General features: G+C 38.3%; 2 protein-coding genes across 5 annotated transcripts in view; one reads left to right on the forward strand and one right to left on the reverse strand.

Moving 5' to 3' along the window:
• Window positions 1-12,100, forward strand: part of LOC138845174 (large ribosomal subunit protein uL23-like) — a 1,058,548-nt gene that overhangs the window by 868,555 nt on the left and 177,893 nt on the right. The window lies entirely within an intron of this gene.
• Window positions 1-12,100, reverse strand: part of ADAMTS12 (ADAM metallopeptidase with thrombospondin type 1 motif 12) — a 363,744-nt gene that overhangs the window by 58,745 nt on the left and 292,899 nt on the right. For all 4 annotated transcript variants that reach the window (XM_002714101.5, XM_070056623.1, XM_070056624.1 and 1 more), the window contains one exon: window positions 4,423-4,633. In XM_002714101.5, the coding sequence (XP_002714147.2) occupies window positions 4,423-4,633 (211 nt within the window). The remainder of the gene's footprint in view (window positions 1-4,422; window positions 4,634-12,100) is intronic.

Below are 12,100 nucleotides of genomic sequence, written 5' to 3' on the forward strand. Positions count from 1 at the left end.
ATGGGTAACTTGGTTAATTGATTGTTTTGTTCATTTGTTTATTTTAGTGTTTTTTTCAGGCACAGCAAAATTGGATTAAAGATCTTCCGAGACTCAGGGCATGTCTGCTTTTGAAAGATCTATCCCATATCCTGTCAAATGTATTCAAATGCATCTCCAATCTCAACTGAAATATATTTTTTTTGTAAAAATCATTTGAACAGGGTTTTTTTTTTTTGCTTTTGAAATTATTTGGTGAGGGTAACTCATTTCATTTTTGAGAAGTTCTGATTTCTCAGAAAATCATTTTGCTTGGTCTGGAATTCTGTAAAATGAGAAAAGTTGATCTATAATTGTATTTAAACGTAACACATTTCTTAAACAAGAACCCTCAAACTTCTAAATTTTACAAACACTTGAGATATGGTATGCCACAATGTTCAGAGTAGAAGTTCTGCTGTCTCCATCCAAATGCTGGTTCCAACGCTTGCTAGCTGCGTGACTTTGGGCACGTTTCTAAATGTCTCTAGGCCTCAGCTTCTTCACCTAATCAATGGGGCTTATAAGTCCATTGTGAAGATTAATTGTTTTATTATCTGCAAAGGTTTAAATACATATACTAAATTCCCACTACTTGCTATTAATCTGCAATCAAATTATTGATTTCTGATGATGCTGTCTCATCTTATTTTTATTATTTGTTTTATTGTGGAAGGAAAAACGTGAGTTTTTTTTCAAGATGTCAAACATCCTTGTAACACCTTGACACTCTAACCCTGTGCTTACAGTACTCCATGCATAAAATGGCCAGAGGAAAGGGAGGGTAAGACAAAAACACAAGGGGCCACAAACTAATACCTTCTGGATTTCTGGGTGCCACTGGGAGGCAAGGCTTGCATGCATAGCATGGAAAATAATCCCTTGTCTTCTTGACCAATAATCAAGTCATCATTTAGTGAATAATTACTAGTTTCCAGGTACTCTGCTAAGTGTTTACATAATTATTTTATTCGATTTTTACAATAACCTCATCTTTCTATGTGAGGAAAGGTTGAGAGACAGTTAATACCAGCTCAAGGTCATATAACTACAGACTTCCAGGGCTGGGAAACAGGAAACTTACTATACCACCAAGTCTATTAGTCTATCTGACAAAAGAACTAACATACTGGTTTATAGTTGAAGAAACCAAGGTTTTGTAAAGTGAAATCATTTCTGTAAGAAAAAGGCAAGTTCATGCAACACAAGATTAGAATGTAAATGATTCTCTGGTGCCTGTACCCCAACTCTTTCTGCTTCCTTTCTGCCTAGATACACAAAGCCAGCCACATTGATTTACTACCTAGCACTTTCAGTGGTCATCCATCCATCCATCCATCCATCCAAAGCAAAGATGCCACAGTTCTCTATAAATCAACTCAATGAACTATTCTCTAATTGTATTGCTGGGGCCATTATTTAAAAACCTCACATAAAGGTAATTTATTATACTAGATAAGTATCTTGAAGAGGAATTAGTCTTCCAGCTATGATACAGAAAGGATTAAAGAACCCATTGTGTTGCCCTGTATAAGTGGATGCAACTGAAAGTTTAATCACAGTAAGTCTATTATCCTCACGTTGTTCCTGCTCTGAGTCACAGCCACGATTTCTATTTTATCACTTCAGTGTTTACAGTCTTTATATTAATTAGACATTCAGAAATGCCTTTGGAAAGAGAAACTGTGTACAAGTAAACACACCTATCCTGGATTCCATAAGTTTTCATGTTGGTCATATGCATATACAAACCAAATTGAACAAAGTAGAACCTATGGCTATTCAACCAATGGGAGAACCAGACCAAATAAAGAGAAGGTCTGATGCCAAACAAAATGAAGCTCCAATCCTCACCCATCTTGAGGTTGACTTTAAATCAGAGTTAATTTGAAGCCCAGCTCTATTATTTATCAGCTGAGACTTGAGTAAGTTTAACTCCCTAAGTTTCATGTTCTTCAGTTCCAAAATGGAAGAATTAATGAACTAATATCAGAGAGATATTTAAAGGGTTAAATGAGACAGTCTGTATGGTGTATAAAGACTCAACAAGTGATTTTTTTATTTCCGTCTATTCACTTTACTAACAAATGCTTGAATGTATATAGCTTACTATATGGCAAGAGCTGTTCTAGTAAGAACTTCAGAAATATTAACTCATTTAGTCCTTACAACTTTCACTGAAGATAGGTACTACTGTTACCTCATTTTATGAGTAAACAAATGACATAAAAATAGAAGTAAGTACAGAGAGATTACATTTATTTACCTATTAAGTGGTATTCTGGATTTGAACCCAGGGAGCCCTAATCTGGGAGCCATGCACTTCACTACTAGATTGGCTGCCTCTCATGGGGCATGCCACCAAAATGGTATGCCTAGGAAAAATTCTGATCAAAGAAACACTGATACCACATCTTTGTTTACAACAAATAGATTCCTTGTCTTTATTCTCTAAGCCCAGAAAGTAGGTTGGGTAAAAGGAGGTTGAGACTCTTGGTGAGATTTCAGATTAGCAGTGGGAGTCAGGTGTCTAGAGCATGAGTATAGGGGGAGGGGGCTGGTTATAGGGGATAGGAAATCTTTCCTTGTGTGTAGCAGTGGATATAACTTTCCTTCCTGATCTCTGCTGGGTTAGGGATAAGGATGCCAGCCTAGTGTGGCTGGGTCCACCCTCCCTTCATTCCTTGGGTTGGTAGGGTTTCCTTGATAGGTAAGAGCGACTCATGGATTTTCCTATTCTTTCTCCTGCTGTGCTTGGCTAGGAGCCTCTGAGTTCTTGGGTCTCTTTCCCCAGTGATATTCTAGCTTCAGACTCATCCAGGGTGACCAAAAGAATTCAGTGCCAATCAAATAATTAGCTATTGCTGGAGTACTTCTCTGCTTCAAATGATGTTCGTGTCAAGATAAAATCACATGACAAATATGGTGTACCAAGAATCACTATATCAACTCTTTTACAAAAAGTATCTGGTCACAGTTAGAATGCCAAAGGCATTTCATCATATTCCAGCAAAGTTCACTAGAGGATTATTAGCAAGACAGCACAGAGAAGAAAGGAAGCCCTGTTCAATGAATATTTTGATGTTGATTCAACCAAAAGTTCCTGAATGAAGGCATCAACTCAGCCTTTCTATTCTGCTACCAAGTGGATGATAGAAACTAAATTCCCTGAGCATTGTCAATCAACTATTCAATAGTGGATGCTGGGAATCACAGACATGAGTACTTGTCAAATCATGCCAATTTTTTGGTTCCCTTGTTCTTCAGTTAAGACAGGTTATTGTGTTTCCCATAAACACAAACACAATAAGAACTCCTCAGCTAAATCTGTAATTGCAGTTCTTTGAAAAAGCATTAAAATTCTGGCAATTAGCAAATTCTACATGACAAGAATTATTAACTGTTTGGATACAGCCAAATATTTTTGGTAAACAGATTTAATGGACCAGTCACAATACTCCATTCAGCCTTATTTTGACAACACTGCAATTTAGAGCAATCTAGGTTGGCAGTGGACTAATAGACCAACCAGCCACATGCTAAGATTATTTCCTCCAAGGAACAGTAGGGAGAATATTCTGGTTTATCACTTATATATGTACTTGTATCAGTGCACAGATCAGTTATACACCTGTGTTAGTTTGCAGTTGTATTTTCTTTGCATGCATATATTTGTCCATCTCTTAATCCTGATCTGCTGATTTTTAAAAATAATTTGTTATTTAGCAATTCCTTAGATCATTGGGAGGAAGAGCTGAGTCCCTTGGAGATTTGAAGTCTCTGGGAGAAAAAGTTTTTACTTTTTCTAATCAGTCAGCCCAAGGCCTGTCAGAACCAGGTTTCAAAGTGAACCAAAGATAATGAAAGTTGGAGGTTTTTCCTAACCTTCCAGCCCACTGATTTCTAACTATACTCAGAAAACTAAATCAAATTAATTTTGGGATGATGCAACATTTGAATTTTTGTGGCTAAGCTAGTAGCTGTTCTAAACACAGGCTTGATAGATGATTTGATGGGATTCTTTACCATCACGTATACTCCTCATCTTTCCATATTACAGGGATGCTCCTCAGTTTTAGTTAACTATGGTGAGATGCTGGTGTTTAACGAGTTAGTTCTTAGGTTTAATGGTTTAACAATGGGCCAGCAAACAGTCTAATACTTATCAGTGAGCTATAATGAGCCCGTATGAGTGGGGTCCACCTTATCCATTGTGGGTAGTTGACAAGTGAGAGCAAGGAAGAAAGGATACTGCATGGGGAGAAATGCAGAAAACAGGACAATGGTGACTGAGGCTGTCCACTATGCAATTTTAGCTAAGGTCACTTAGGATGGATTAATGAGGAAGAATGGGTAGGGGGTTGATGGCACATGAGTAATACCAATTTCCCTTCCTGAGCTCACCTCGCTCCAGTTGCCCACTGTCCAGTCCGATGGACACAGGATGTCTCTGTTACAGGAAATGAGGGACCTGGGCTTCAGCAGGTGCAGGCAGTCAGTAGCTGGGAGGGCCTGCTCATCAGAGCCCATGGTCTGGATGCACAACACTGTTCTCTTCTTCACTCCGTAGGGCCCACATGTGGTCGAACACGCTTCCCACTCCCCTGCCCACCATCTGCAGGCAGATATAGACATATTATAGGAGGTCACCAAAAGTACATAAGCATTCAACTCAGCTACTAGGAAGAAAACACAGGCACAGATGCATTGATTACAGAGTTGGAAATTTCTTGGAGATGCTTCAGCCCACCAGGGTGCATTCTGCAGAAAGGGCTATAGTGATTCGTTCGATCACAGTCCCAGAGCACAACCATGTACCTGGTCTAAGTAGTCACCAAATAAGCATGGTTTTGAATTTGTGAATGCATATGTATTCATGATTCATATTCATATGTATATTCTCTCTTTTCAACCAAGAAAACTGAGGTCTAGTTTTCTTTTGGGTAACAAGTTTCAGACTTATGTCCTCATCTGTTAAATGGGTATAACCATACTACTTTACAGGAGTGCTGCGGATTAAATGACAAACTAATCAATGTAAAACAAACAGTACAGAGCCTGACATACAATCAGAAGCTCAACCACTTGCCATTCTTTATTGTTACTTTTACCTCTGCCTATTCAGTAAAAGAATCCAATTAGACTCAGTCTCTTAATCAAATGTTTTCTATTCCAATGTGAACCAGATCATTAAACAGCAGTTTTAGTGCTCAATCAGGGATATTGTTTTCATTCTTTTTTAAAAAATATGTAATTTTAAAGGGAGAGAAATACAGAGCTACAGAGACACAGAGAGGGAGATGGAGAGAGAAAAGACAGACAGAGGTCTCCCATCTGCTGGTTCATTCCCCAAATGCTTACAACAGCAAAGGCAAGGTCAGACCAAAGCTAGAAGCTGGGAACTCAATAAGGATCTCCCATACAGGTGGCATGGATCCAACTATTTGAACCATCACCTGTTGCCTCTCAGGGTACACAATTGTAGGAAGGTAGAATTGGGAGCAGAGCCAGGACTCTAATCCAAGCACTCTGATATGGGAACAGAGTGTCCCAGACAGCATCTAAAACACTGCTCCAAATGCTCAACCTCACCTTCATTTCCCCTCAACTGTCCTTTGCAACTTACTTGTTAATATTTTCACTGGTCTTTTTGATAAGAACAGAGTAGAAAAAGAAAAAAAAAACTTAAGAAAATTTCTTACATGTCAGCTTTCTTAACAAGTTGAGCAGTTGAAACTGTTGGCTAAATTAATGGTCTGGATTCTCTGCGCAAAAACTAGCGCATGCGTTTTCAGGCATGGGAAGCCAAGACACTGAGGCAAAAAAAAAAGTCCTACATGAAAGATCTCTGTGATAGAGACCCCAGTGGAAAGAAGGGGCCAGAAAAGGAGGTACTTTCCTCTGAAGGGAGGAGAGAACTTCCACTCTGCTTATGGCCTTGTCTAAATACTGATGGAGATTGTGATTCAAAAGGCTTCCATAGCCTAGGCAGCTCACGTCAAGAGCCTCGGGTGATCAGTGACATCATACATAAGAGTATTAATTGTTAAATTAACAGGAGTCACCGTGCACTTTCTTCCCATGCAGGACTTCCACCCTCAATGAGTTGTATTATGAGAATTAACTGTAAAACTTGTTCTCAGTTTGTGTGTGTGTGTAAATGGTTGAAATCTTTACTTAGTACAGAGTTGATCTCCTGTGTACAAAGTTAATTGAAAATGAGTCTTAATGGAGAATGGGACTGGGAAACGGAGAGGGAGGAGGAGATGAGGTGGGAGTGGGGGTGGGATAGTGGATATGATGGGAAGAATCAGTATATTCCTAAAGTCGTATTTATGAAATTTGTACTTATTAAATAAAAGGTTTCTTTGGGGAGAAAAAACTAGTGGATGTGTCCCTTCTCTACAATAATTGACTTGAAATTCTAGAATGTGGGCCCACTGGTTACATTAGAAGTGACTTTTGAAAATGGCAGGGGATCATTTGAAAGACCTGTCTTTTCTTCTATCTCCATCGCTGTGGAAATCTTTCCCAACAGAGCAGACAAAATGAATATCTTTACCCCATGTGTTTTGGGTCCATTATTGATCCCATGTGCAGCTTTCTCATCCTTCCCTCAATGGAGTAATACAGTGGGATATTCCTACTTTTTTGTGGGAAAATAGTACATCATCTTAAACCCTTCATTCCTAATTTTAAAAATGCCTCTCAAATTTAAGATATTACTAAATTTTGGTAACTTTGAAGAAGACAAAACTTTGTCCTATTATTTTTGTTCAATAAATGTTGGATTTATTTGGGTACAAATTCTTTTAATGTCAAGTTAAAATAATAGAAGAAATCTGTCTCATAACAAAGGAAAGCTCTATTATATTCATCAGTTAAGAAGTAATTATGATTACTTATTTATTTTTGTGTTTAATATCTGGTTATCTTGTGTGGATAAAGAGACATAAAATTGGGACACTGTGATGTGAAATCAAATAGATGCCCACTGTACTAATCTAATTACTTTGTCCTACCTCTGACATTTCCACGGGAGGTCAGACACACTACTGAATATATAAAATGTCATTGTGTAAAGGCCTTAATCTGGGCTGACTGAAGCCCAATTTATCTAATTACTTCAGCTGAATCACCACAAAGTGATAATGGACCTTCTTGTTTCCCCTTCCTAGAGTTTCCTTCACAGTCCCCTGGACGGCATTTTGCATGAGTTTGTGGTATGGTATGAATGTGTCCCATGCAACTCATGTGTTGGCAACCCGAGTGCAATAGTGTTGGCAGGTAGAGCCCAATGAGATATGCTTAGATCAAGAAAGCTCTGCCCTCAGGAGTAGATAAATGTCATTAAAAAGGTCTTTTGGCAGTGGGTTCAGTGTTTTCCCTCTTCTGACGTGTGGAGAAACAATATTCATCCCCTCCTGTCTTTCTGGCTTCCAGCATGTGAGGGTACAGCAAGAGAGTTCTCACTAGGCCAAATGCTGTTGCCAGACTCCAGAACCCTGGGAGTTCTTTATAAATTAGCCAGACTGTGGTATTCTCTTATAGCTGCACAAAATGGACCAAGAGAACTTGTCACTAATTTAAGGTGAAAACCATGATTTCTCTCTCCTGCAAAGATCTTCCAGGCATAGCGCTCAGGACTCATTGTTAAGCACTTCTCCATTGTCCATCTCACTCTTCTTGTGTTTGCCATAATTCTACCTTGTCTATATTTAGAATGGAATATTATTTTTATATTGATGGGAGATTTTAGATATATAGAAGGCTTATAACCAAAGACTGTTAAAGTGCTCTGGGTGGTGAAAAGGGAAACACAGCATGCAAAGAATTCAGGAAGAATAAAAACCCAGCCCAAATACCATTTTCTCCCCAACAAGGCAACCTTTCTGGTTTAATCGACACAGGATTAACAACAATCTAAGCTGATGTTTTCTGTTAGTGGCATTAGTCTTTCTCTCATCAGAATGTTGATCCTAGTGACAAAGATTCTGTGCTTGACCGCACTTTAATCAGGCTCCTGAGTCTTCTCCTAGGTGCATCTGAGAACTCCTTGGAAAATGCAGTTTTACTTATGAATCCTTCCCATGTGATTTGGCAAGAACTCCTGCCCTTCTTAACTGGACTCTTCAGCCTGCATCATCTCCCAGGTGGTATCTGATCAGCCTGGCTTGTCTTCAGCAAGGATTCTTTTAGGCTGGGTTAGCCAGAATCTTCCTTGCCCTGGGTGTTTCCTCTTACTAATTTTCTATTGATCCCACTTTCTGACCAAAAATTTCCACTTGCTGTGCTGTATTAGGGGTTGAGTCCAGTCTCTCTTTCTTATTATAGATTCCCATTACACTGGTCCCTATTCCTACCACAATGGTCCTGGAAAAAGTTTTTCCTACCACACTTTAACAAAGTATCATTGAATAGTGTTTTCTTTAATAACACCTAACACAATTGGATAACTGATCATGCACTTTCTGTGTTGTTCTGTAGTCAGTAGACATTAGTGAATCTTTTCCCATTATGATATAAAAGTTCCAGTGACTGGGGCTGCATCAATGATTCTCCCTGGGGAGCTTTAAATAATTGTTGATGTCCAGTACCTATTGAAGACCTATTGACTCAGAATCTCCTGGGGTAGGGCCAAGACATCACTGCTTTAAGAGCTCCCTAATGATTAATATGAAGTCACTGTTGGAAATCATTGGTGTTTTTGGTACCAAATAAATGGATTTATCTGTGTTTCTAAATTTTTCTCCATAGAATGGACTCTGTTGTTTTAGTATGAGTTATACATAACATAGAAGTGCTCATGTGTGTGCATGCATGTTTGAGACCCTTAAGAGCCTGGAGTTGTCCTGGAAAAGTATACTCTAGTTTGGACATGAATTTCCTCTGAGATTAAGTCACAAGGAAAGGGCAGAAAGTCTCTTACCCTTCCTCTAATCTGTAGCTTCTACCAATTCTCATAGCAGCACTGGCTTGGATACTTTTGACTGTCAATAAACCAGGCTACTTCTCCAACTTCCATCACTCAGATAACTGCAAGTCCAAATGTGAGTTTGCTAAAAGCTTGGTCAGAAAAGTAACTGCCTTTTACAAAATAAACTTTTATAATAATTTTTCTAGTAATCTTTTCCCTAATAGCATTTATGTTCCAAAATCTAATTTGACATTCCATATTATCATTTAAGAACATTTACTACAACATCAACCCTCTTAGCTCCTTGCCATACACAAGTCCACAGTCCATATTCTGACTGTATCCTGTTCTTCAACCCTATTTTCTACAGCTTTCTTGTTATCCCTACATACACCATGCTCAGTCCTCTTCTGTTTTTTCATGGAATTTTCCCAGTCTCAATAGTGAAGATCCTCAAGGAGCATTTGGGAATGTCTGAAGACATTTTTTCATTGTGTATAACAATGAGGGAGTATTGTGTATAATGTGTATAACACACACACACACATATAATTGTGTATAATAACAATGTATAATATATAATTGTGTATATTGTGTATAATAACAATGAAGGAATATTGTGTATAATGTGTATAATACATTGTGTACAACATGGAGGAGGTATATGCTATTGGCATCTTGTAGGTAGAGATGGCAGTCCCCCACAACAAATACTCACCCAGCCCAAAGTGGCAATAGTGTTGAGGGTGAGAAATCTGGGCTTAAATTGTGTGACAATTAATTGTTCGCTATATCTACATGCAGCTGCCAGAGTTGAATGAATTGCTATCAGATGTCGTCAAACATTTTGGATAGGCTGGGCACCATTATAGCTGGCGCCTAGAGTCTTTCCTTTGCTGAGAATCAAAGTTCAGAGAGATGTGTGTAGGGAGGAGAAACTCAAATGACCTCTGTCTGGAGTCAGATATACTTTAATCCCCAAGAATTTCTCTCTTGATAAACTACTCTATCTTGGAACATGCTATGCCGAGCTTGTGTCCTGAAAGCCATTAATGATTTTGTACATATTTCATTTGTTTACATAATCAGAAGCTTTTATTAAACTGATTTTTTTACCTTGAATTCTCCTTTGGGGCATAACACAGAACATTGAAATTTAAAGTAAAAAGAAGATGTTACTGAAGAATATTATTCAGAACTAACAAAGATTAAATCTGGCACATGAAATCCTTTTGGGAGGAGAAATGACAGCTCTGAATGATGAGTCTGAACTTTTCAGATATCATGGAAATGAGGTGACAGAGGCAGATGTTGTGAATCGAAATTCATACACAGCTGAATGACTGGACTAAGCTTGCAAAAACAAATAACATGACTACAACTATCTTCATTTATTAGTTGGTTGTCTTTAAAGAAACAAATTAACTTAATTTCTTTAACCCATTGATGAATATGCTCACATGCCTTAGTTTTGGAGCCAGACTTTTCTGCTTATTTATACATTTCCATTGTGTTTTAATGTGAGAGAAATCTTTCAAATTGGGAAGGCTCATTCTGAGATCCCAGGTGGCAGTGTGCTGGGGTAGCACAGAGATGCCTCAGCTGACAGATCTGGGTTCGAGTCCACATCCACCACTTGCAGCTAAGTGACCTTTAAAAACTGTGTGAAGGCTTCAATGTCTTCATCTGTACAATGAGCATAAAAATATCTGCTCGTGGTTGCCAACAGGGTTCAATGACATGGCAATCTGAAAAGGGCTGGAAAACAGTGAGTTCCTGAAAATTGCTAGTTTCTCTTCCACTTTTCCCTTATGGTGTGGCATCAAATTTCTCTGAGCCTTTATCTTCTCATATACCCTCAGGGGTAACAGCCACCCTCTGTCCTTTTACCAACTTGTAAACATTTGTGGGAGAGCAAATGCAATAAAAAGATATAAAATGTTTTATAAGTTAACCATTATGTCTGAGTATTTCAGGGGATTCTATTTAGATGCTCACATCCTACTTTAGAATGAGTTTTTGGAAATTATATCTATATGTATTACATATAATTAACATTTTTCAAGAGTCAAAATCTCCAAGTTAGAGAGCCCAATGTTTTTCAATACAAATGGACTGCAGAATAGAGGCATAAAAGTGACTTTCTAATGATTACTTTTACAGAAGATTTTAGTCCAGATGAATTAAATAAATAAGTATAGACTTATGGAAAAGAATATGGATATAAAAAACTGGTACCTTTGCCACTGTGTGTGTAATAATGACAAAATTATTTCTCTCTATATATGTATATATGATAAAATAACTATATGAAATTTTAGTACAATAATCCAATTAGGGTCAAGTAGTCTCCTAAATACAGATACCACAGATTTGAAACATAAACGTGTGTGTGTACATGTATGTCTGTGTGTGTATGTGTGTGTCCCTGGGCAAAAATCGAATTAAAGGCAAATATTTTACTTTAAGAGTTTAACAGAACACCACCAGAATCATTAACATTTTTTCTGAAGGCTGTGCCTTTAGTTTGAGATCTGAACTGTTTGATCTGTTAGTTTTGTTGATATTCAATAACTGTAAGTTAGGGTCCAGGCATTAATCATGTACAGAAATAATCTCAAAGAAACTTAGACCTTGGGAAATAGATATCAGAAGAGAGAAAAATAGTTTAAATCAGAGCAAAAATGCTTCCAAATGACAAAGATTTAAAGAGACTTGAAAAATTGCTTATGCGTTATTCTACTTCCTTGGGTATAATCTTCAAATTGTCTAGAGGGAATTGGAAGAAATTATGTTTCCAACACAACAGCAGAAGCTGGGGAATAGGCTGGGTCAGTTTCTTCCCCTGAAGCCTGACGAGGTAGAAGGCAGAGATGGCAGCTGCAGAATCCATCACCAGTTCTGGGCTATGGCCATCAGTGTTTCCATTCTGACTGCCAGGACTTATTTGAAAGTGTCGTGAGAGAGGGCTACACAATTGGTCTATATCAAAAATGTTCTCTGAATCAATAAGCTGCCTCCATGTGCTCAGTTTAAGAAGCATTGCAAGGAGCCAGCACTGCGGCATAGTGGACTAGGGCCTCCGCCTGTATCACTGGCATCCCATGGGGCACTGGTTTGAGTCCCGGCTGCTCCTCTTCCTATCCCACTCTCTGCTGTGTACTG

This window comes from Oryctolagus cuniculus, chromosome 14, assembly GCF_964237555.1.
Source record: "Oryctolagus cuniculus chromosome 14, mOryCun1.1, whole genome shotgun sequence".
Lineage (NCBI taxonomy): Eukaryota > Metazoa > Chordata > Mammalia > Lagomorpha > Leporidae > Oryctolagus > Oryctolagus cuniculus.